The following is a 25,400-nucleotide window of genomic DNA, read 5'->3' on the forward strand; positions in this document are numbered from 1 at the left end:
AGCTTTCCACGTGTACGCTGCTGATGACATCCCAATGACGGTTGCAGAGCATTTAGGACATTTCCCATAGCTGTAACCATCATATAGAGGCTATAAAAGGAGGAGCTCACTTCACTTCACAACAAACGACTTTGAGCTGAATTACAAGAGGCTCTATTGTATCTTTTGTGTATTAGAAAATAGGTAAAGAATGAGGGGAAGCTCTGGAGGAGTGCCTGAAAGTTTGGCGCTCTCTCCGACTTCTATCTCGACGAGTTTACCTTTCTAGGAAGAATTTTGGAGTTGTACCGGAGCTGTCGGTACACTCTGCTCCGGGTTCGAAGAAACTTTTTCTATAAAGTAAGCATTCGAGATCTTTTTTTTTTGTTATTTAATTACTTAGTCTAAGTGAGATAGATTTTCATCTTTGCGGGTTCATTATTTAGTATTTGTACTAAGTGCTCTACTACTAAGACTCTGGATAAAGAAGGAAGTTCATGCGCAAGTATTAGAGTAGTAATTAATAACTTAAATGTGGTGTTTAGGTTAGAGATTACCATTGTTTATTGTGTATCCCACGGATTTGTCAGAGGTAGACAGCAGGTGGTGACAGCCCTAAATCCTGTCATAGTAGTCCTCCACGTTCGGATACATCATAAAGCTATAGCCGGAACCACGCTGGCAGACCAACAGGGGTCGGTGCCTGAAGCAACAGATAGGAAATTACCTTCAACTTAGCTTAGATAATTAAAACACATAGAAAGTCTTCTCTAGCCTAGATAGCCTACCAGTAGTTGTTATCCTTGGATAGTCTTAGCATTAGGTAGAGTACACACGTTCTCTGAGTTCGATATCCTTTTGGGGTCATCCGAAGGTGAAGTGCTACAACGGTATTCCGTGGGCTTGCGGATTTATCTGTGGTCGTAAGAAATACCAACAGGCGGCGCAGTTCGAGCCACACCACTGTACCGTCTACGCCAACGCCTTCCTTGGCCCTGACCTCGGCTCCTTCGTCGAGTGGCTCGCCTCGTAGTTGTGCCTCCTGGAAGGGAGGAAGAGGACACCTAGACCCGACGCGCTGCCGACTGGAGCACCCTCCCATCCACACCCACCGCCGCTCACCATCGACTGGTTCCCCTTTTGTCGCAGCGCCTGTCGCCGATCGGAGCACCCATCCAGCCACGCCTCGCCACCCCAGCCACTCATGCGAGCTTTGGCTCCACCACCGTTGTCGCCACCTTCGTGTGAGTGCAAGCTCCGACTCTGTCGGCTGCCGCCGCTCGCTGCAGCAAAGGGAGGGAGAAGAGAGAGAAAGAGAGTGAATCGGGATTGAAGAGAGAGTAGAGACTAGAGAGAGATTGAGAGAGGTGAGAGGAGAGAGATAGATAGGGAGTCTTACAGGTCGGGCCCACACTATTTTTTAAAAAAAATTTGCTAACTGGACTGCCACTTAGGATTAAAACTACTTTGGATTGAGCTAGGGGGGTTATTTGTCTGGTTTGTATAGTTGACGTTGTAAAATATCCGGTATTCGAGTTTAGGGGAGTAATTCGATCGACCATACATGATAGTTTTGTGGTATAATTCGTACCCGCGAATGATGAAGGTTGAGCTGGAAACGGACTCGATGATGCTTAAAACTGCACTCCATGAGAATTCTTTTAATTTGTCGGCTTTAGGGGGTGTGATTTTGGAGATTAAGAATGTCATCTCCAGCTGCTTTCTTTCTTTCTCGGTTCGTTACTGCCCCACGGAATGTAATAAGGTTGCGCACGAATTGGCAGCGTTGGGTTGTAATTTGCAGAACTCCCCTAGCTGGGCCAGTACCCCGCCTGGTCTAGAGTGTTTGGTGACCAGTGATTTGGCTGGGCGGAATAAGTTCATCTAAGGTCCTTTAACTTGTCAATGAATTCGATTTTCGTTTTTCAACTGCAAAACCAGATACAACAGGTTCCTCAACTATCTAAACCGGTGCAGATTAGGTCCCTCGGCGGTTTTGGCTGACATGGCGCCTACAAGGCTAATTTGACTTGGTCTTGATCTGACGTGGCACCGACGTGGCGCTTACGTGGCCATTCGATCCAGAAAAATAATAAACCTCGTGGGACCCACATGTCAGTTTTACATAAATTAATTAAAAAATGGTAGGGCCCACGTGGGCCCTACGTGTCATTCTCGACCCACTCTTCTTCCTCCTCTCTCCCCATCTCCCTCTCTTCAACTCTCTCTCCCCTCTCCTCTCTTGCGATGGTGGCACGGGCGAGCAGGGGCGGAGCAGAGGGGTGGTGGACGGAGCGGTGGTGGGTAGCGGGCGGAGCAGAGGGGTGGCAGGTGGAGCAGAGCGACCGGTGCGCTAGAGCTCAAAGGCGCAGACGAAGACGGCCGCGGCGCAGTCGAGTTCGGCGCTGAAGCCACCGTGTGGTCGGGGTCGAGGTCGGCGCAAAATCCGCGGCGCTGGCTCTCGACGATGCCGCCGGGAGGGACAAGCCGGACACCAAGCGTGATGTTTTCGCAGATCTTGGCTCGACGGTGTCATCGCTGCGGCTACGGCCTGGCGTCGCAGCCACGCTATCGTCGTCCTCCTCGTCCACTGGCTCGGCCAAGTCGCCCGCGCTGTGCAATGCTGGCGCGGGGGTGGGAAGGGGAGGAGGCTGGGGGAGCCACTCGGGCGAGCTGGTGGTGGAAGGGAACCCATCACGGCCACCTAGGCACCGCCGCTCCAGATCGGGGCGCAAGCGGTGGGGCCACTAGTGGCGGAGATTAGGGGCAGACTCCCACCGGTGGATCCAGGAACGAGAGACCGCCGAGGTGAGGACGACGTCGCAGAGGGAGATGCGGGAGACAATGTTCTCGAGGAGCTCCTCCGAGATGGATTCCCGGTACGGCGGGTGGAGCCGACCACCACACCACCGGTCTCCTCCAAGAAGACGCCCGCCACCGCGCCGACCACCCCCCGCCACCCCGGCCCCCGCCTCGGCGCCCACCACCCTGGCTCCGGCCACCGCGCCACCCACCAAGGCGCCCGTGCCGCCGCCCAAGGCCAAGGCCACCCCGCCACCGGCCTCCTCTCCCCTGGTCGAGGCTCCCGTCGCCTCGCCTCCTTCCCCTTCACCAAGTCCCACATCCCCGCCGTGGCGCATGCCGAGCCGCCGCCGCCGGAGCTCGGATAGCCTGCCTCGCTTGGCTGCTCCGCCACCCACCCGTGCCGTTCGCTGCTAGGAAAGAAGAGAGAAGAGAGAGGGGAAAGGAAGAAGAGAGGAGTGAGGGAGGTTATTTTTTGTGTAGCTAACATGTGGGCCACTATTTTTATTATTTTTCCGATATATAATTGCCACGTAAGCGCTACATCAATGCCACGTGGGACAAAGACCTAGTCAAATAAGCCACATAAGCGCCACGTCAACGAAAACTGCCTTCCAAACCACCGAGAGACCTAATCTGCACCGGTTTTGATAGTTGAGGGATCCAATATATCTGGTTTTCCGGTTGAAGGACGAAAATCAGATTCGGTGACAAGTTAAGGGAGACCTCGGATGAACTTATTCCTGGCCGGGCCGTCATAGTAATGAAATCGGTTCCCATAAAAAAAAAAGGGACAAGGGATGTGAACAATGGGCATATGCGCTTATCAAGGTGTCATCAGCGTGAGGAATGTAACAAGCCTGCTGAGGCTCAGCCACAGAAGGATAGGCAAGACATATTGGCTCACTGCCACAGGACGTGTCGGTGGCACACGGCTCACACGCACGGACACGGACACATTGCATTCTCAACCTCTCAACTCGGGCAAACTCGAGGCACGTTTATATCATAGCCATGCGAAAATATGCTTTGAGAACCTCGTAACACAGCCATTGCTGGCAATATGTGAATGAAACATGGTCAAAACATGAGCACCCTGAATTTGAACTTGTCAGTAACCTATCTATATGATTCTGCAGATAAATCCCCGAGGGTAAGTACTCCAAATTACCAGAGCTTTAGAGTTTATAAGTCGATTCTAAACTTCACTAAATCTTGTTCTCATGTCATCACCATACTCATCACCATCTTGGACTTTATCTGAGTTCGTCTGACGATCCATATCTGGGTCTGCTTTTGCGGTATTCCCTTCATTAGTGGGAGGGACAGGACTACTCCCAGTTCCACTGGTGTGATTGCTAGTTTCTGATGCATTAGTCCCAGTATGTTTTTCCATCATCCCAGACAAAGCTAACTTTGGAGACCACTCAAGAACATCATCAATTATGTTCGAAACCTTCTTCTGGTACCTAGTAACAGGAAAAAAGAGAAATGATTACTCAACTGACAGAATATGATATAGAATGGAGAACATATCATTTGCACACAAGCTTCAGCACACTCCGTGCACACCAACTAGCAAATGTCACGAAAAATTCTACTCCCTCCGTTTCACAATGCAAGTCATTCTAGCATTTCCTACATTCATATTGATGTTAATGAATCTAGACATATATATCTATATAGATTCATTAACATCAATATGAATGTGGGAAATGCTAGAACGACTTACATTGTGAAACAGAGGAAGTATAAGAAATTGGACATTTACTCCTAATAGTATTACACATATCTGCAAAGTCTCATATTCAAATTCATTACTCCCTCCATCCCATAATATAAGGGATTTTGAGTTTTTGTTTGCAATATTTGACCACTCGTCTTATTCAAAATTTTTTGAAATTATTATTTATTTTATTTGTGACTTACTTTATTATCTACAGTACTTTAAGCACAACTTTTCGTTTTTTATATTTGCAAAAAAAAAATTGAATAAGACGAGTGGTCAAACGTTGCAAGCAAAAACTCAAAATCCCTTATATTGTGGGACGGAGGGAGTATGTAATACTATTGGAAGTATGTGTCAAATTTTTCTAGAATTTTCTGTGACATTGGCCTAGTTGGTGTGCACGGAGTGTGTAATTGATGGTAATCTGTCAGTACAACTTAGAACAAGCATCCAGTATTTCTAAGTAAGGTACCACGAGACAAACACTAATGGGTTCATTTGAACTTAAAATTTTAGGAAGAGACTCAGCTGGAAATGGGCTGTGGAAGACTTCAATTTAGCACTTAAATCAAGAAATCAAATTATCCAGGGGAAAATAAAGTGCCTCGACACCACCTGTGGGACATGTGTTATGGTGAGCGCTCAAATTGTGCCTATGCTTGCTCGCATTTATGAATTTAGAATTTAGAAACATTGACCAGTTATCCAGTACATGCTCATGCAAGATGTTGCCCATTCTAAGAGATCGACAAAACTATCTGCCCAACTAATTAGTTCTGCTTTTGCAAATGGTCTATAAGCACCTAACAAAATTAGGAAACAATATTTATATTTTCTAACATTCAATCTAATTTAAGAGATATAGCAATCATCCAACCAAAAATCATTCACTCAATTTGTTGACATGAAGTAGTCCTAGCAAAATCAGTCTAACTAAACCATAAAGATGACTCCCCATTGTACATAACAATGTGCAAATCACATTGATTTCACTAACTCAAAATTGAAATAGTATTATAAGCAATCTCAAAAATCAGAACTTCATACCTCGCCCTAGCTGCTTCATCTGGAGCATGGTGCCTGAGCAGTAATATCACCAATACAGCAACAGTGGCATAGAAGAGTCTTGATGTCCACTTTGGTCGCTCTCCCTCATCCTTCTCGGGCCAAAACCGAACAAGTTCTCTAAATGTTGTCTCTTCGGCATTTATATTTGGAAAGAACCACACACGTTTCCCAAGGAGTACCCATAGTATGCCAAAGATAGCAGCTCTTACTGCAATACCATTGGAAACATAAAAAAAAGAGGATTGGTCAAAACTAAAACCAACAAAAAAAAGAGATAAATAAGTCATTCATGACAAAAACAACAATTTATTATCACTCCCAAAATTATTTAACAAATTAAGCAATACTAGCGGTATGCGTCAAAATTACATATACAGTGGTCACGTGCAACAAAGAACAGTATGAATAGCAAGTATACACTACCAACACTCTAGCTTTGTGTTCTTCCGATAAAAAAAAGAATATTAACACATTGCATCAAACAAACAAAAAATATGATGGATTTGTTTATCTGAAGCTCTACTTGTATATAGTAAGAAAATCAAACCAGTCGAAAGGACTGAGACCCAATTAGGTTCTTCCTGTACACATGACCGTGCAATAAAATCGACCACCAACCAAATAAGAAAATTACAGCAGGCACACAGATGGACAGGCCTATGCTTCATCTTTGCTTATTGATTGGTCATTCCCGTTGCAGCCTCTCTAGTCCTGCTTTACTTTTTTTATTTAGTTAGTGGTCTGGTGGTCAACATGCCATGCAGGCAAAACCACCGTACAAAATAGTCTGAATGAACTCACAGTCAAAGCTAGGGCAGGGTATTGGGGCATTTCCCTCTTCTTGAGTAGGATTAGAAGAATCACTAGTTGCAGTAACTAACCAGTTGCTATGGTCTTGCATGGCCAAATTGCACAAAGTGGACCAGAAAAATAGCCAACAATAATAAGGGCAAGCCATCAATACTTGCCAACCCTCATTGTTCACTTAGCAAATGGTGATCGCTCATAAAGATGTTTTGCAACAGGTCAAGCAAGAAATTATATATGTATGAATTGGATGGTGGGATTGTGCACAGAAGTTTCACTTTAGTTCCAATCTCTTTTCTGTGTGGAATGGAACTTGTATGATTCATAGTTCCCCTTAGCACCAAGGTGCCCTCAACAAAGAGATTCAGAGGGATCACACATTCAGACTAAACATTCCGCTATCAAGATCCTACTGTTTCACATGCCACCAAACAAACAAGAAATATAACAACCCATATCCCCTCTTTTTTTTCCATTCCCATCAAGAAATTCTCACGAAAAGAAACCTCACAACAAAGTATTTATTGTTTTTAAGAAACCATACTTTTGACTGGTTTTTCCCCCAAAAACAAAGGGTGAACATCTTTTGGTCGACCGGAATTCAAGATTTGGTACAAGTATTTTACCAACATGTAGTAGTTAGGAACTGAAATGAAGATGGTATTGAAGCACAATTTCAGATACATTGGTGTCATGTTTTGGTCATGAGATTCTCTTAACATATACTCCCTCCGTTTCTAAATATTTGACGCCATTGACTTTTTTAAATATGTTTGACAGTTCGTCTTATTCAAAAAATTTAAGTAATTATTAATTATTTTCCTATCATTTGATTCATTGTTAAATATACTTATATGTATACATATAGTTTTACATATTACATAAAAGTTTTTCAATAAGACGAACAGTCAAACATGTGCTAAAAAGTCAACGATGTCAAATATTTAGAAATGGAGGGAGTATTTTCTAGTAACAACAATCTACTTCATCACAAGCAACAGTTTTTTTAAGGAGTTAGATGCACTAGTGGTACCACAACTTGTGAAGTGTGTAATTTAGTCATTCATCTTGCAAATTACTAAAGTGAGTCACTCATTTTTATTCAGGGGTGCAAACCTCATCGTACACATGACATGTTGGGCTGTTCGCTACCAAGGTTGGACAATATGCTAGCCTAACATGATGTCTCATGAGCCACCTGGACAGGACAAATTTAGGTGCTTAGACAAAATTAAAAAATGCAGATTAGTCCTGTATTTTTCATGCAACTGCATGTAGCTCATGAGTGCATGCAGCAGCTGCACGAAAAACAACGGACTTATTTGCATTTTTATAGCTTGCCATGCCCATGTGGCTCATGAGCGCACAATGTTAGGCTAGCATATCATCCATGTTGGAAGCAAACAGCACACGTGGCATGTGTTTGATGTGATTTACACCCCTGAAACAATATGAGTGACTTTTCTGAGCAATTTGCAAGGTTTGAATGACTAAATTGCACACACCTCACATGTTGCGGTATGACTAGTGCATTTTACTCTCTTTTTTTCAAAGAATTATTGCATATCTCAAAGGTTTAGAGGTCATTTAGTAATCATTTTTCCAAGGCTTTCAAACCTACCAGTCTAACAAAAATATAAATCACATTTTTGTCACACTCCCAAGCTGTCAAACATAGTCAGCGATTAATAGTTTTTAGCTAAAAGCATGATTTTGAGATAGACTGCTAGACAGGCTTAGCCTACTCGTTGTTGCAGTAGTTGTTTGTACTACTAAACAGTAAATACAAATAGAACGTTGCATGCTCACAAGCAATTTTAGGTCTACTAGATAATGCCACTAAACGTCCTTAAAAGCAGCACATAAACTCCAATAAAATTTACTCCAGAACATGATGATGCAACTACAAAAATGATATAGCAAAATATTGCAGTTACATGAGTACTAAATTATGTCTCATTTATCATAGGTAACGCAGTAACAGCATATGCGAGTACAAGCCTACAAGGGCATCCATGCATTGTACATATTATTAATAGACACTAGGGAGAGCATAAGCTTATTTTTTGTTTTGTCTGTCTTGTACTCGTGAAAAAAAAAATACCTTGATTAGTTAATGGTGCTAATATTTCTAGCATAAAAGACAGTGTTAGAGAGAAGTGCTTACACAAAAGAATAGAGACAATGAACAATAAAGCTCCAGCACATGAGTACAAGACCACAATCTTGCATTGGTATGGGTAAACTGGAAATAAGCAAACTGCCAAAGCAAAGAGAGGCCAAACAAATGAAAGAATCGTTTGCCACAAGGTCCTCCTTTTGAGAAACATCCAAGCAAAAAATCCATCATTCTCAGTGAACACTTGTTCCTGCAAGAATAAATCAAGCTCACATTAGAACTACTGAGGATAATAGTATCCTGAAAAAAGGCTATCATGAAATCACCACTCATTATTTTCAAGCAAAATGAATTTGCGAGGCATAACTGGTTTATTACATGGTCAAAAATAAGCAAGATACAAAAAAAAAAAAGCTTCAAAGCGATGCAAAATGGAGCAAATGTGCTAGTTGATACATGTATTGTTTCACCTGATACAGTCGTTATCTAATTTCAAACTAAATACAGGATAAATATGATAGGAATTAAAAGCAAGAACAGAAATCACCAAGACACAAGAAAACCTTCACTTGAAGCCAAGAGAACAAAGATGTGATTGCCATAAAAATGTAATACTATTGTGGATAAGGGTAATAGAAATATTAGGAACATTATATCATCAAAAATACAACAGTACATCAGCAAGATCAACAGAAAGTTCAACCTACAATGTTCTTCATTAGCAGTGGTACTTACACGATGTATCTCCAAATGTGCAGGCCACGATGACAATTTCTTCTTTCCTGGTCTGACAGTTTTCCAAACTCGGTCACACCTTATCACAAGGTTCTTGCTCAGCAGAGTGTTAACAATGTCTTCCACTTCTAAATCTTTATCTGGCCCTAAAATTTCCCTAACTTCTGGATGATTCCTCATGAAGGTAGTAAAATCTTTTCCACGGAAATACTCAACACGAGTTTCTTGCATAATTGCCCATCTTGATTCCAGCTGCTTGTTATCCCTAACCTTCTCAGCAAATAGTTGGTAAACATCCTTGTTTGGAGCTGGCTTCTCCTACATATGATTGAGCAGATTAACAGATTATTATAATCTTCTAGTTATATGCGAGAGGGTACTATACCTCCCAGTAGTGATCACAAGTGGGGATAGGACAGGAAATTCACATTTGCATTGGCTCCTGACTTTTTGTCCGAGGTATAGGTATTTAGCATTAGTCATGAGGTTATAATACCTCTACTAAAAGGTATATACCACCTGATTAACACTACTATGTACACAATATACCTCCCAAAGGACCCTAAAACCTGACATTTCTGAAAACATCCATTTGCTCTAATCAGTTCAGCCGGTTTAAGTCTTGTGCCTTTCAAGTGGTGGGGAGGTATATATATAATACTTCCCAGGGATGGGAGAAAACCTCTATGCATTCTGCATTTGTGCTAGGAAGCGAAGGGAGGTACTATCAAATAAATTAACTTGCTACAATGAATTCAAGATGAAGACAAAATCAGCTTTTGGTCTATGCGGGAGCAAAATGTATCCTAAATGGTCATCCAACCATGTTGAGATCCCTGAAATGTTGCCACCTCGAGAAATAACAAGTTACAGTGAACAAGAAACTGGAGGCTCATTTGATAAGACTACCATTTCCAGAGATTCCAACACGAGAATACTAAGCCGAGCACCCAGAATTTCGGACAGTATTTGAGACAACTAAACCCACAGTACAACCTACCGAAACCCACCAGTCCGTGCAGGTCCTCTCGCACCCAAGCGAGAAAACCAAATCTCACAGCCCAAAAATAATAGCACCAGACATAACATATGGTTTTCCAGATCTGTTGAAAGCCTGAAATCTCCCGTGGGTCGAATTTCCAAGACCCAAACAACTGTAATCTCCAACCGAAAATTTCACCAAGCTAAAACGCGCAATTCCAACCAAAGCGGTAGAAAGAGCAATAGCTGAACCCAAGGCGCCTGTGGGAACACCAAAATGCACAGGAAGGGGCAGCAGGCGGACCGAATCTTGAGCGACCACGAACGACGGAGAAGCGACGAGCGGGGGCGGGGAGAGGATGAGCAGTCGAACTTACCTGGGACCCGGCGCGGGATGAGCGGGATACGGGGGCCTTCTTCCCCTTTTCCTTCTCCGCCGACTTGGCCGCCGTCGCCTTGGCTCCCTTCCCCGCCATCTCCCACGCCCCGCTCTGCTCCGCTCGAACGGCGGCGAAAACCCTAGACCCCGGGGCCTGAATCGGAGATCGAATCAAGCGGATCTCACGGCCGATTCGAGGAATTCCGTGCGAATCAGGGGTAGGAGGGGAGACGCAGCGCACGCGAGAGACGAGCGCGACGCGGACCACCAAGCGCGTCTTGGGCGCGTGCGCGGGCCGGCGAGGGGCGGCGCAGGGGGAACGGGCGAGACAGGCAGGACCGGGGGCCGGCACGCTGCAAGCGGGGCCACACGCACCCACCGACCCACGTCGCACTGCGCAACTTGGACCGGGGCGCCGTCAGCCTTGATCCGAAGGGGGAAAGGAGACAGTGGGCCAATTTGGACTGCTACCCTACCAAACGTTGGGACGGCTGATACGCGATCAGCCGCACGGGGAGGCGCGCGCGTGATCAGTCGCCCTTTTCCTCTAGTCTCTCTGTATCCAATCTACTACTTCTATACGTATGTATATAGTACTAGCAAAAGTGTCCGTGCGTTGTACCAGGTGATTACGGAGTGTGTATATTGACCAAAATTGTTGTTTGGTTTAGCAGAAGTACCCGTGCGTTGCACCGGGAAGCGCACATATCAGAAAAAATATGCAATTAATTAAAATACAAATTCGCTGAAATATTTAGTATTTTTAAGGAGGTATGTGTATAATTAAATAAATTTACAAGTAAAGCAAGTGTGAGAAATAAAAAGACATTGTTAAATTTAATTTTATTAAATTCTCCATAATTAGTTACGCTCTTTGGAATTTTATTGGAATTTTCAAAGCTTAATTGCTAATTTTAATAATACAAACATCATTTAATAATTATTTAATTGGAAAAAGAAAGAAAATCCTTCCTTTTAGGTTTTCTTAGAAATAAACACATTCAATAACTATAATTGTAAATGCTTCTGAAAAAATGAAGCACTAAAAATGAACTTCTCTTTTTTTCGCCCGAGGGACCTAATATAGACTTATTTCCAGCCCGAGGGACCTAAAATAGACTTATTTCCGTCCCGGTCGGCCCACGGCCTTATCAAAACCCTAACCCTAACCCTAACCCTCCCCATCCCTCCCCCCCCCCCGCCGCCCCCCCCCCCCCCCAAACTCATTCTCCTCCCTCTCCCGCCGCGAGTCGGCGAGTGGCGGCGGCAGCGGCGGCGACCGGCGATCTCGCGGCCGAGGCAAGGCGGCAGCATACCTGCCCTACCGCGGGCAGCGACTAGTGGCGGGGGAGGCAGGCGGCTGGGGGGAGGGGGAGAGGCGGGAGAGGGAGGGAGGGGGCGGCGCCGCCGGATGGGAGGGGGAGGGGAAGCGGCGGCCCTCTAGCCTCCCTCCCGCGGCAGATCCGCCGTCGCGCCGCCGACGCCGCCTCTCCCCCTCCCCCCAGTCGGCCGCCTCTCCCGCCACCGGCGCCGCTTCCCTTCCCATCTCCCTCCCTTCTTGCCGGCTCGACGCGGCAACGGCGGGGTTCGGCAGAGACGGTGCCGTCCCAACGGCGGCAACGACGGCGTTTGCGGCGACCGCGCTCCCTCTTCCCCTCTCCTTCCCGTCTCGCCGGCTTGGCGCAGCGACGGCGGGGTGCGGCGGAGACGGCGGCGACGGCCGTCCCTCCCCCTCTCTCTCTCCCCGTCGGCCTCGACGGCGACGGCGCCTTCCCAACGGCTGTGATGGCGTCGGCTTCATCCACGGGCGGATCCGGCAGCGGCGGCGGCGGTGGTGGCATCGGTGGCCGCCATTTTTTTTTTTGCAATTTTTTCCATGGCTATTGCTAACCGAATAGGATCGTGCATAGACAAAAGACGGACGAAAATTAGATGTGACGACCGGAAAAATACGAATATTTATATTAGTTATTATATATACACCACGTGTATATATATAAATATATTTTAATGTATAAAAAATATATACACATATACAAAGTTTATATATATATATATATATATATATATATAAAACGTATACAAAGTTTATATAGGACTTTGTATACGATAAATACAAACTTTATATACATATGTATTAAAAAATAAAAAATACACAACGTATACAAAATTTATATGCACGTATACAAACTTTGCATACGCGTATATAAACTTTGTATACGTACAAATACAAACTTGGTATACATACGAATACAAATTTTGTATTCATAAAATTTAAAAAAACCGGGAAAAAAACAGAAGAGAAACCAGAAAAAAAAAAGATAAACCAACCGAACCGGAAAAAAAAAGGAAAAACAACCGAACAGAAACGGAAAAATGAAAAAAAACAAAAAAAAACGGAAAACTCGCTCTTCCTCACCCGCGCGGTGCGTCGCCGCCCCCTCTCCACGCGCGACATGTGTCCAATCACGCGGGGAGGGGGGCGCGCGACTGATCGCCAACTTGTTTTCTCGCCAAACGTTACCCTACCAAAATTGTGGTAGGGTAGCAAACCAAACACCTCTATTTAAACACTACTTATGCTACAAATTTGGTTTTGCCCATAAATTTATCTCTTATAGGTATATTTTGGCTTCAATTCAAATGGACATTTTTAACCTCTATTAAAACACTACTTATGCCATAAATTTGGCTTTGCCCATGAATTTGTCTCTTATAGACGTATTTTGGGCATCAATCCAAACATGCCCAGTAAGCCTGACGACGCGCCCTTACACTCACGGAAGGATTTTTTTTTGGAAAACAAAAGGAAATGGACGTGAGACCGCACACTATCTCAGACCTACTTCATCTCCAGCAACAGTCCTTATTTTGAAGGCAAATTTTGCTATAAGACATCACGACTTTGTGGTTTTAACCGTAAAACATCGCACGAACTCATTTTTGGGGGAAACACTCCATAAACATGGTAATTTACCAGTAGACACCGCGTCGATTAAAATAATATATACGTGCTGACGAGACGCTAAGTGACCGATATTTCACGTGCAGTGACCGAAATGCCCATGCTTCCTCATATTTCTAGGTGTATATATGTCGTCGTCTTTGTCGTCATCACTGGAAGCAGACCGAGAAAGATGTCCCACTTGTTGCTGCAGGCTGCGGAGGGCCTGCCAGTGCTATCGGAGCACCGTCGCCCGCCGCCCACATTTGGCTGGCCGACGACAACGTTCTGGTTCTGCAGCTACGGCCGTTGGAAATGGGGCGTCTCGTACTGCACCTACATCTTGCCACCGCCGATGTCGTCGGCGGCAGCGGCCATTCTGTTGTTGTTGTATTTGTTGTTCATGGCCAACAGCTATGTCTGCCTTTGTTTTGATCCCAAAATTACAAGATTTGATATGTGACATTGTTCGATTAGAACGGATTGTACAGACAAATAGACAACGATGCTTACTTGCATGCTCATGTGCACGCACAAGTACGCAGCACGAGTTAATGCAATGCGTTTTTAACTAACTAGTTGGGTGCCCGTGCATTGCAATGGGAAATAATATATACTCCCTCCGTTTCAAAATGTTTGACACCGTTCAATTTTTTAGTACGTGTTTGACCATTCGTCTTATTAAAAAAATTTAAGTAATTATTTATTCTTTTTATATCATTTAATTCATTGTTAAATATACTTTCATGTACACATATAGTTTTACATATTTCACAAATTTTTTAGATAAGACGAACAGTCAAACATATGCTAAAAAGTCAACGATGTCAAACATTTTGAAACGGAGGGAGTACCAATTTCAAATTATATCAAATAAAAAGATGTTAAATAATCATTGGGTGAAAATTTGTTGAACATTGAAAAAAATCTGGCAAATCAAAGAGACTACAAATCAAAATTGTTATGTAGATTAATTCCAATTCAAGAAACCTGTTACCACTACAATCAGAGTGCAAGCTTTCTGACGTACAAAACAATCTCATGGTGTTTATGAAATCATAAAAAGACAATATAGATAGAAGACTGCTATGAAAATTTAATGATGTCATACTAATTAAAGCACAAACAAAAAATCTAGAACATCAAACATACCCAGATATGGTATTTGTCATGGATGAGCTGCATATCTCCCCATCACATATCTCCCGTAAAAATATATTGGCATTGTCATGAACCATCACCAATTCACTCCAAACAACATGACATTTCCCTTTTTTTCCTATTCACATGTAACAATCTTCTGGACATCATAAAAAATCATGATCTATATACAGAGAACAAACTATTATATATTACAAAATGAAAATTATCTCCATAGATTACAAATGAATACTACATTTTTAAATCAAAGGATAGAGACTGAATTGAAATGATCAAATACAGTACATTAAAGACATGTATCAAACATCTGTTAATTTTTGCCACATAATTTGCATACAAACTGTTCTGATAAATGTAAAATTTCCATCAAGAAATTTCTGCCATGAGTTCATCTGTAATGAATGTACTTATCTCCATCCACATCTCTAGCATTACGCGATATGCTATCTATCATGAGAGATTGCTGATCTTAGAGCATGCAAAAGTAATAAAGTGAGGTAGCACATCAGTCCACTGCTCTTTCAAATTCAATCTTCGGATGATCCCTAAGAGTTCTGAGAGAACAATTCCATATCAGTGATAATAACAGTGCAAAACATGGACTAACCAATTCAGCATCATAGATCCTGAAGAATTAATTATGTTTTTCTCTTTTTGCAATACCACCTGATGCATAAAGAACTACACAATATCTAGACAAGTTCAATTATGGAGAATACCATGACAATCCATGTCTTACATTTCTTAGTGAAGGGAGCATAAATACAATACAGTAACAACACAAAAAAAAAGTGTATTGTCTCATCACCCTGAATTGTGCAACACATTTTTAATGCCATCACTCAAATTCAGTTACTGAAAGTTTTGCTCTATGTTAAAAATAGCAAAGTAATATGAATAAGGTATTATATATGTGGAATATTTTCTACGCATATGACTCCAGAAATTATATTTCACATATCGGTTTTAGTTTTCAGCCTTAACATATTATTCATTTGATTTAAGACCGGGCATAAATAATTTACTGCAGCAAAGATTATGCAGCGCACTCATCTAGCTTGAGCATACATGTTCCATTTATAATTACAGGTCACTATTAACCAAATCATGCATACTAACCTTCAGTTTCCAGTGCTATTAGTTACCTAGCAAGCATAATATATCGTATGAGGTGCACAATATTTGGGTTTTTTTTGTAACATAGAAGACCACATAACAGTCCATACATTATTTTGCTGTCTACAATTAGGATTTGCAAAGTCCAGCATGCATACTGCATTTTGCTATGAATCAAACTAAACCAAAACATAACTAATACAGCCAAATATAAAACAATGAGAAATTGACTTGACATTTTTTATAGGGAGGGGGCTTGGACAGTCTAATATGAAATAATGAGAAACTAACTTAACCTTCTTATTATAGGTTAGGGGGCTTGGAGGATGGAGGCATGGGCAGTGCGGACGGAGGTGGAGGGACGGATGCGGGAGTGCGGGTGGGGGTGGGGGCACGGGCGGAGGGGTAGGATTTGCAGGCGGCGGTGGCGCGTCCGTCGGCTCGCAGGATTGGATAATTAAATCATCGCAGCATATTTATTTAACATACTATGGCAGTAAGCTCGGAACAAAGAAACATTGATCATAAGAGTTTGATGCTTTATCACTATAATTGGTGGAAACCTTCTGGATTGCAAGCAAATTTAGAGCCTCAACTGACCTGCTTAATTTGATCAATGCAGCAGGGCCTAATCTTAAAGCTCCCGAAGACATTAGCATAAGGCAAGTTTGCATGGCTCCAACTCCTGGCCTCCTGAGAAACCAAACAGGGCCTTAGAAATTTTCTCCTTAGCCACATCAAATCAATCAAGCAAGTTACGTCCAAATAAAAAGAAATAACAGAACCGGGCATAGAATTATGCATCATATATTAGTAACTAAAAGTCATCAGAACATTGCAATATTTAAAATGCCAGAGAAAACACATTTTTACTGAATTCAACCGATAGAGTTTTTTCATGGATATGAAGCCATGGTTTCATTGTCTAGAGCTCCAAAATTGAACAATATCTCAGCTTAAAGGAAAAATGAAATAATTAATGGCAATGAAATACACGTTGACATATTCATAGAATGATTTTCATTGATAAAAAAACCAAAGTCGTAAGCTTGTAACTTCATGGCTTTTTTAGGAACAATTAAAGTTCTTATGCAAAAAAAAAATCAAGGTGCATCTTGATTTGATTATGCAATACCTTTAGCAAGAGGGCTTCATCAACCAAATTGTGCAATGTCTCATGACCTGCACAGGAAAAATATTACGAAGAGAGTGTCAATTTGTCTAAAATTTGTAAAGACGTAAATCACACCTCGTGGAATTTTCAGGATTAGCTTGATCTGAAACTGCATCTCTTCCTACATTTCCAATAATCCCAATCAACCTATCCATTTGGAATATCCATTTTGAACAATCTAATCCGAACAATAAGACTCAAATCTGCACCCAAATGGACGCCATAGCAAAAGAAAATCACAAAAAATGTACAAATAAAAACCACAGTACTTGATCCATTCAAAGTCAGCCTCACCATCTAATTCCTTACGTAAAGCTCTTTTTTTTACCCAATCACAATATAAAATATATATTAACACAGATGTGACGTGATATTCAGTTAGTACAGATGTGGCCATTTGTTAGTCTACAATTAAGGAATTCAACAACCACCTAAATTACCTTGCTGTACTGTAATTTCAAACTGCATTACCCATTGGTATACTATGCTGGTTCTGGTACCATAGCAGACAAATACATTCAGACTCGAGTAAATTGTAGTCAATGATCTGTTTTTGCTAGTTTGGGTTTTGTACTAATAAAAACTTTTAACCACTGAAAATTACATACTTACCACGAAGGTGGCAAGGCAATCCACCATGGTCTTTGATGGTTTCCCCTGGACTGTAAAATGCAAATGAGAGAAACAGAACGTGAGCGCACACATATAATCAGAAGAAAAAAAAAAGCAAACATTCAATTGGGGGACACTCACAGAACAGAAGATTACTGGGAGCAGGACGAGACAGACGGGCGACGCCATGCTGACCAGAAGCGAGCATCCCATGGCACTGAGCCACGTACCAATCAAATCCCCCAAATTTCTCAATCACGCGAAAATGAATCAAACATAAATCGACATTTCGCCCAGGATAGCCTAAATTAAACATTTAAACCCAAAAAAGAAAAGCCTAACCCAAGGGGAGAACTCGAGCTGTAAGTTGTCGTAGCCATGGTGGTGGTCGTAGTTGTGGTCATGATGATTGTGGCCGAAGGCATCGAGCTCGAGATGCACCTTCTCCGCAAGCTCCTTCAGGAGAAGCCACCGCAGGATCTCACCGCCGTCACCGAGATGGAGAGCCCCATCCACATGATCCCGCTCATCGAGATGTTTGACTTGGGTGCAGCGAGGAGGAGGAGATGGGTGGCGGACAGTGGCGGATCTAGAAAATCAGTTTGTTGGTGTCATAACGTGTCTATCGGTGTCATAGTATATGGATAAGCAGTTTTGTTATAGGTTTTGCCGAAAGTCGTCGGTGTCGCCTGACACCGACGCTTATACTGTAGATCCGCCCCTAGTGGCGGACGACGGCGCCGGGGATGGGGAGGGTCGACTGGAGGGAAGGGTGGGGCACCGGGGATGGAGGAGGAGATCGAGGCAGCATGGTGGACGCGGGCATAAGGAGCAGCGGCGACGACGACAACCTGGAAAGATGCGTGGGGGCGACGGCTGCCGGCGAGGCGTTCGCACTACAGGATGACATAGCTTAGCAGGCATTTCAAAACGCCTTAAATGCCTGATTAAACGCCTCAAATGATCTTTCAAGGCATTTTAAAAAGTGCCAAATATACTGTCGACGGGAAAAGTGATTTGAGGCAGTTTTAGAAAACGCCTCCAAAGATATTTAGGAGGCGTTTCCAAAAATGGCTACTTAGGTATTCAGTGGCATTTCTCATAATGCCACCCAGGAGATATGAAGGCATTTTTCAATACGCCAGCTAGCAGATTGGGGGCATTTTTTAAAATGCCAGCAAGAAGATCCATGGCGTTCATTGCATCATTAGTAATTAGTGGTCTTTTCCACAATGTGCTCGCATACAAATTGTGAGCATACCAATATGAGATTGCAACTCAAATAGAGAAATCAAATTTATGATAAAAAACTAATAACAACGATGATTTCTCAGTCACAGGACAAAACTATAATCAACAAGAATGACATGATGCTACTGTACAAAATCACAAGTGTCTATATTGCACTTTGATCATCCTCCAGCATATGATGATCACACAATCACAAGTGTCTATATTGCACTTTGTACAAAATCTTGATAGTATAGCTTCGAATTCTTATTGGTGCTATGTTGCACTTGCAAGCCATGTGAAGAAAACAATACAGCGAAAATAATATGCTTCCCCTGCAAAATACGAATTCAAATAGGATGTTCAGATAGCCTGTAATACAAGTGCAACATACGAATTCATTTGAAATAGACAGGCTATCTGCAAATACAAGTGCAGATCTGCACATCTGTATTACATTTACAAGTCAAATGAGGTATCTGTAGAAATTATAATTGTCCATAAAAGTTCTAAGGGAAAGAAACAAATGAGCATAATATGCCAATATGCCAATATGCCATAAAAGGAATAATAGATCAAGAAATAACATAGATGACTATTCACCTTAACTGCAACTTGTGACTTCACAACTTTCTAAAACTTCTACATTGCAAAATATAAACAACTACAATTGAGTTGCTACATTTTACAATTACAAATCTACTTAAATCCTAGTAAAAAAAATAATATATCCAAATCAGTAGTTCTATTTCTTATTATGAAACAACAGAGTTGTTGCCATGGTCTTGAGAAAAGACATTCGAACTTGGGATAGGAGACTTACTTTCATAAGCTAGAACCGTGAAGTTGTTAGCACTTGGCGATAGCACTTAAAAACCAGCGCTGGCTTTTCCAAGACTACTTGTCCTAGAATGTACATCTTCATGTCCTATGTTCTCCTTGTATGTTAGATCATGTATTTGTCTCCTTGGTGCAGATATGTCTCATTGGTCAGATGAGATGTGTCTAACAGCAGTTAACACCTAGAATTGGGTACAAATAATATTTAGCATCTAAATTTTTGCAACCTTGGAGTAACAAACTATGAATTAGGAAAATTGTCCAGTACCGTGGAATATAGTGGACAAGGCGAAGTCTATAAATTTATTAACCCCGATATTATATTCAATACTAGATCTCGATGCTTTCATCCACCCTTTATCCATGATGTTCCAATTATGTTTTGTGCTCTGTTAAAGAATACAAAAGTGTAAAGAAAAAGAAACGTCCAGTATACTCTTATCAAACCATTACAATCAGGCAACCAGCCTAAAAAGAGGCTTTGCCTTGATATCATGCATAGCAACAACACAAATGAAATCAGCAGGAAAGACTTCTTTGCCTTGATATCATGCATAGCAACAACACATATGAAATCAGCAGGAAAGACTTAGGTTGTTTGGGTTATGAATTTTGCTTACAGGAAAGACTGAAGTAAATATAAGCATGTTAATCCCTATCGAGCAAGCTATATATTTTTTTGAGTGGGCTATATATATTCAGATTTCAGAGAACCCAGAACAAATCCTACTATTCAGATTTCAGTGCTACAGCCATTTCAGAGAATTGAAAATATCCATTTCAGATAATTTATACTACAGCCATTGTTCTGGGAAATGTCAAAAATTGAAAACCAAATCTATACTATATTGAAAACCAAAGTTCAGAACAAGCACTACTGCAATCTCAGATTTTCAGAACAATCTACAGAAGTTTCTGAACTTATATGCATATATAGGCAGTATATTAGGTCATCTATATCAGAGCATATGGTCTAAATAAAGAGTAGAAAATTTTTTTACTATATAGGTCAGATTGTACAGCTACAGCTCTTCGAAATAACTCATGGATTAATTCAAAAATATACTAGGGATGATTTTATAATTTAAGTATTGTACAACCCACAATTCAGTACTGTACTTCCTAGAAAAGAACTTATCACAGCAATTTAAGAATCAAGACATACAAATTTCAGAGAATTTATATGTAGGCATGTATCTACAAACTGCGCAAAGTATATCAAATGAAGTTCCAGTAATATGTATCTAGCAAATGGATTTATACATTCAAATGCTTGCACTCTGATATTTCAAAAGTTCAGCTCTGCACATAGGACCAAAATTCCAGTGTGAATCCTAGGATCCAACCAATAATAACTGAAAGTGCATCTAGGACCCCTTATTTTTTTTTTGGTGTTAATGACAACACAATTAGAGGGTAACTAATGCTTTTTGTTGAGATGTATGCAAGGATGAAAAAGGAGTGGATGTCAACACAATAAGTATTGCGGCATCTTTTGTGGTAATTGTCTTCTAATCCATGTATATCTTGTGTTCTTGAGTATTAGGATGCCATACTATTAAGAGGGATACCACATGTATATAATTGGTAGAACACTAATGCTCAAAATCCTTTATTTGAAGTGTTCCTGTTTTATTTCTGTCGGACTATCCGATCTTGATCAGACTATCCGATGCTCAGACTATCCGAAATTTCACAGAACTTTGCTCACTGTCTTTGGTCTGAGTGTTGGCTAAAAATATCGGACTATACGATATTTCGGACTATCTGAAATTTCTCAGAACTTCATTCTCTGTTTTGAATTGCTTTTTATTCCTCTTGAGTGATTTTCAAATCAGACTATCCGATGTGATCGGAGTATCCGATGACCCAGAGACTCCGAAATTCAATGGAACTTGAGTCTCTATGAGAGGATGAAATTCTTGATTCAAAAATAACAGAATATCCGATATGACATCGGACTATCCGATCGATCGGATTGTCCGAAATTCTCCAGAATTTCGTTCTCTGTCTCTGGCCTGCTTGGGGGTCAAAAACACCGGACTATCCGATGTCACCTCGGACTTTTCGAGGTGGGATGAAAAGATTCTCTCCCAACGGCCACATTTGTGGGGGTTCTACAAATACACCCCACCTAACCCTTTTCTAGGGTTACCCAACTCATTCATTCACATTCACTTTGGGTTGAGCTTGGTGCTAAGGTGCTTTGGATCTTTGAGCTCTTTCTCCCTCTCTCAAATCCCTCCTCGTTCTTTGTGTTGTGGATCTTGGTGGTTGTGAATTTGGTGTTTGAGGGCCTAATGTATGTTTCACTCGATCTTGAGCACTAGGGTTTGACCAAGAGTTGTGTGGTGTTTGTTACTCTTGGAGGTTGAGGACTCCTAGAAGGCTAGGTGTCACTCCCGAGCCACCGATCTACGTGTGGTTGGCCGGGAGAAGTTTGTGAAGGCCGGATCTCGCCTCCGCAAGGAAAGAGATATCCCTTAGTGGAAGGAGGAGTGCTTAGTGCAACCTCTTGAGGAAAGGGTTAGCAAAGACTCGGCTCTTAGTGAGCTCCTCAACGGAGAGTAGAATCCCCTCAAGGATTTGAACTCCGGGAACAACTCCGTGAACTTCATCGTTGGTGATATCTCTTCATCCTCTCTTTAGCTTTCCTTAATTGTGCCGCTATAGATCTAGTCGTTGTTTGTGCTACTCTTGTTTGTGTGCTAGATTTGCTTGGTGTATCTCTTTGGATCAGACAGTCTGATCCAACATCAGACTATCTGATATTTTCGGATAGTCTGACTGTGGATCAGACTTTCCGACCCTATCTCAGTTTTAGCTTCCGCATAAAGTTTTAAACTTAGCCTATTCACCCCCCCTCTAGGCCTAATTGACCCTTTCAATAACACACACTATAAATCGCCATTGAGGTCACTATGATTAGATCAGATTCTATTTAGGTCTAATCTAAAACATCTACACAACACCAAACATCTCCTAACCAATAGATCAAGCAAATTTCTCAAATCCTATCACGATTGAGGTGAGAAGGGTGGGTAGCGATAGGAACATACCTTGTACTTGCTGCAATAGGCCAACGATCGTCCTTGTCTGAGGCAGCGACAGATCGCGATGTAGGGGCCTAGGGCTTGAAGCGGCGATGGGGAATCGCAGCGCTTGTGTGTGGAGCCGCGATGGAGCAACGGGTAACGGTCGACTGTCGACGGTGTCACGGCGCGATGGGCGGGGCGCAGGGCTCTCGCCGGCGGCAAGTCACCCCCACGAGGTCACCGGGCGGCTGGGGCGCAGGTCGCTCGCAACGCGATGCGCTGATGCGGCGATGGGCGCAGGTCGACCGTCGACGGCGGCACGACGGGACGGGTGACGGGAGGGCGGGGTGCGGTGCGGTCGCCGGCGGCAAGTCACCGGCCGGGCGGCGGCCAGGAGTCGCGCGCTTTGCCAATTTTTTTTCGCTCGATCTGATCTGAGAAAGCTAGGGATCGGATATGGTAGCGTATGCGTGATTGGTGATTGAGTGGTGAAAGGACTAATTTCTATACCTTAAATTCTTTTAGGGTTCTTTTTGCATATGTGACATAGATTAGGAGGCATTTCTCTCGAAAGTGCCTTCTATCTGTTGCCCTGGCGATTTTGCAAAATGCCCCCAAATAACATAAAATTTACGGCGTTCCGTGATTACGCTTGTAATAGGAGATTTTCTAAGGCGCTAATGAAAATGCCTTGAAAGCACATAGTTTTTGAGGCGTTTTTCTTTAAAACGCCTTCTAATGATAAAAGTATTGAAGGCATTAATTAAATTTGCCATGTATAGGAATATTTTTTTGGCATTTTATGAAAATTGCCTTTAAAAGAGATGATTTGAGGCAGTTTTAAAGAAATGCCTTCCACAAAATGCCTTTAAATGACATACATCCGGTAGTGTCGTCAGTAGGTCGCTGCCACCGCCGCTTCAAGCTGGGCTGGTCGCGTCCATGCTTGCCACAACAGGAGGTGGTCGCTGGGCGATGGGGGTGGGCGGTGTAGTGCACACGGAGGAAGGGGCGGCGGTGGCGCAGGGTGCACACAGGAAGGAGCATCGGCGGAGGGCGTAAGTTGGGGCGTAGGCGGAGAGATTCGTTGTGATGGCTTGTTTGGACTTTGGAGGGTGCTGTGGCGCTGGATGGGGGAGGGGGCGGGCTGGGTCGGGGACAGTGGTAGAGGCAGAGGTGAGCTTCGTCGGGACTCGGGAGGGAGAGACGGCGATGGCTGCGCTTGAGGTGGAAGGGATCGAGGAGGCGCTCATTGAGGGGGAGGAAGGAGGACGAAGGCGGCGTCAGGACGATGGATCGGCGGCGGCTGCATGCAGTTGATACGGAGAAGATCGCAGCAGCGGTTGAGAGGAAGGTGGATCTTACATCACTCGGGAGAGGAAACGTGTGCGAGTCTGCAGGATGAGAGCGTTGCGGAAACGATCTGATTCCGGATTGCGGGGCGCCGTTTTTCTTGGGTGATTCCGGATCGTGATCCAGTCGCACAATGGTGGTGCGGAGGAGTGCGCCCCTCCGTTTTTTTTATCGAGGATATTTGAGCGTTGGATCACACGTGTATGTTGGCTTCACCATCACCACTACGGATTTTTTAAGTAGTAGAGATTACCTTGTTATCCATTGGCGGGGTGAGTCTGATTCGCGAGCGTTCGCGACAAGCGAACGGACTCCAACAGTTCTCGCTTCTCCGCTGCATATATGCATGCACGTGATTAGCATCTAGTAGTATCTCACGAATGTTCCAAGTGCCGTTTCATCTCTTCTTCCTCATAACTAATTACATGCCTAATTACATGCTTAATCGTGATTAGTAATGACTAACGTGCCGGTAGTTTGTTTCTTCGGTTAAAATACTAAGTACACGCATGCTTTATGTTTTCTTGTTACAATTTGTTTGGATTGGACTTTTTTTTAAAAAAAATAATTCGGTGATGATCAACATTTTTTTATTTCTATATAAAGTTTATATATATAAAGTTTACATATAGAAATTTATATATATATATAATCTACATATAGAAACTTTATGTACATAAAATCTACATATAAAAACTTACATACATAATCTATATGTATATGTAGAAAGTTTTCATGAAATAATTCATATAAAAATATTTCTGTTAAAGAAACAATAAAAGGAATTAAAAAAAGAAATCTGAAAAAGAAAAAGGTAGTGAAACAAAAAGGATAAAGGACCACGTAAAAAGAGGAAAACCGAAAATTGGAATGGGAGGAATAATATTGCTCCCTTCCGACTTCTCCTCCGTTGCGATCCCTTCTCCGTGGCGCCATTCGCAAATGAAGTAGTTGGCGAACGTTCGTCCATTAACCTTCTCGTGTCCGGGGAGCTACCGCCGTTGTTGTTAGCACTCGCCCACCCATTCGTATTGCCGTTGTTTTTACCATGCTCCACGTGCAGCGCCGCGGTAAGCACGGTGGTGGTCGCTGGAGCCGACGAGGCGGCGTTGGCCATGCTGCAGCCGATAGAGCGCATCTGATACGGGGGAAAGCCCGACCTTGTCGACGTAGGATCCGGATACACCGTGAAACCTCACGAACTGGATGAACAACACGTTGCCTGTGCAACACACCTTTCACCATGAATTCGCAAAACCACACGCTTTGATAGGTTGATCCACTTAACCACGCAAAAGTGGATCTATTGCCCCCTCAATTCCCTGCAAGGAAAAGC

At 42.8% G+C, this 25,400-nt stretch overlaps 3 protein-coding genes across 3 annotated transcripts; all 3 read right to left on the minus strand.

The window, feature by feature from the left end:
• Positions 1-2,726: 2,726 nt before the first annotated feature.
• LOC127762517 (glycine-rich protein 5-like) lies at positions 2,727-3,119 on the minus strand. The gene has a single exon (XM_052287029.1). It carries the CDS (start codon positions 3,117-3,119, stop codon positions 2,727-2,729), a length of 393 nt encoding a protein of 130 aa, XP_052142989.1.
• Positions 3,120-3,761: 642 nt separating this feature from the next.
• On the minus strand, positions 3,762-10,990 carry LOC127762921 (uncharacterized). The gene is made up of 5 exons (XM_052287456.1): positions 10,598-10,990; positions 9,240-9,557; positions 8,553-8,754; positions 5,558-5,786; positions 3,762-4,250 (listed from the first exon to the last, which is right to left on the minus strand). The coding sequence occupies exons 1-5, from the start codon at positions 10,694-10,696 to the stop codon at positions 3,980-3,982; spliced, it is 1,119 nt and encodes a 372-aa protein (XP_052143416.1). The 5' UTR covers positions 10,697-10,990; the 3' UTR covers positions 3,762-3,979.
• A 5,421-nt stretch (positions 10,991-16,411) lies between these two features.
• LOC127761987 (uncharacterized) lies at positions 16,412-17,922 on the minus strand. The gene is made up of 5 exons (XM_052286323.1): positions 17,748-17,922; positions 17,607-17,656; positions 17,070-17,115; positions 16,956-17,002; positions 16,412-16,513 (listed from the first exon to the last, which is right to left on the minus strand). The coding sequence occupies exons 1-5, from the start codon at positions 17,920-17,922 to the stop codon at positions 16,412-16,414; spliced, it is 420 nt and encodes a 139-aa protein (XP_052142283.1).
• Between the last annotated feature and the right edge of the window lie 7,478 nt (positions 17,923-25,400).

This window comes from Oryza glaberrima, chromosome 2, assembly GCF_000147395.1.
Source record: "Oryza glaberrima chromosome 2, OglaRS2, whole genome shotgun sequence".
NCBI classification, from domain to species: domain Eukaryota; kingdom Viridiplantae; phylum Streptophyta; class Magnoliopsida; order Poales; family Poaceae; genus Oryza; species Oryza glaberrima.

What these genes read in the sequence shown, in the direction of transcription:
- LOC127762517 (XM_052287029.1), bottom strand. Translation starts at nt 3,119, where the DNA reads ATGCGCCACGGCGGGGATGTGGGACTTGGTGAAGGGGAAGGAGGCGAG.
- LOC127762921 (XM_052287456.1), bottom strand. Translation starts at nt 10,696, where the DNA reads ATGGCGGGGAAGGGAGCCAAGGCGACGGCGGCCAAGTCGGCGGAGAAG. An exon ending in CATCCCGCGCCGGGTCCCAG is followed by an intron (nt 9,558 to 10,597) that starts GTAAGTTCGACT and finishes AATCATATGTAG; the next exon opens with GAGAAGCCAGCTCCAAACAA. An exon ending in GATGAAGCAGCTAGGGCGAG is followed by an intron (nt 4,251 to 5,557) that starts GTATGAAGTTCT and finishes TCCTGTTACTAG; the next exon opens with GTACCAGAAGAAGGTTTCGA.
- LOC127761987 (XM_052286323.1), bottom strand. Translation starts at nt 17,922, where the DNA reads ATGTTTAATTTAGGCTATCCTGGGCGAAATGTCGATTTATGTTTGATT. An exon ending in ATTGCCTTGCCACCTTCGTG is followed by an intron (nt 17,116 to 17,606) that starts GTAAGTATGTAA and finishes TTGGAAATGTAG; the next exon opens with GAAGAGATGCAGTTTCAGAT. An exon ending in AATCCTGAAAATTCCACGAG is followed by an intron (nt 17,003 to 17,069) that starts GTGTGATTTACG and finishes TTTCCTGTGCAG; the next exon opens with GTCATGAGACATTGCACAAT.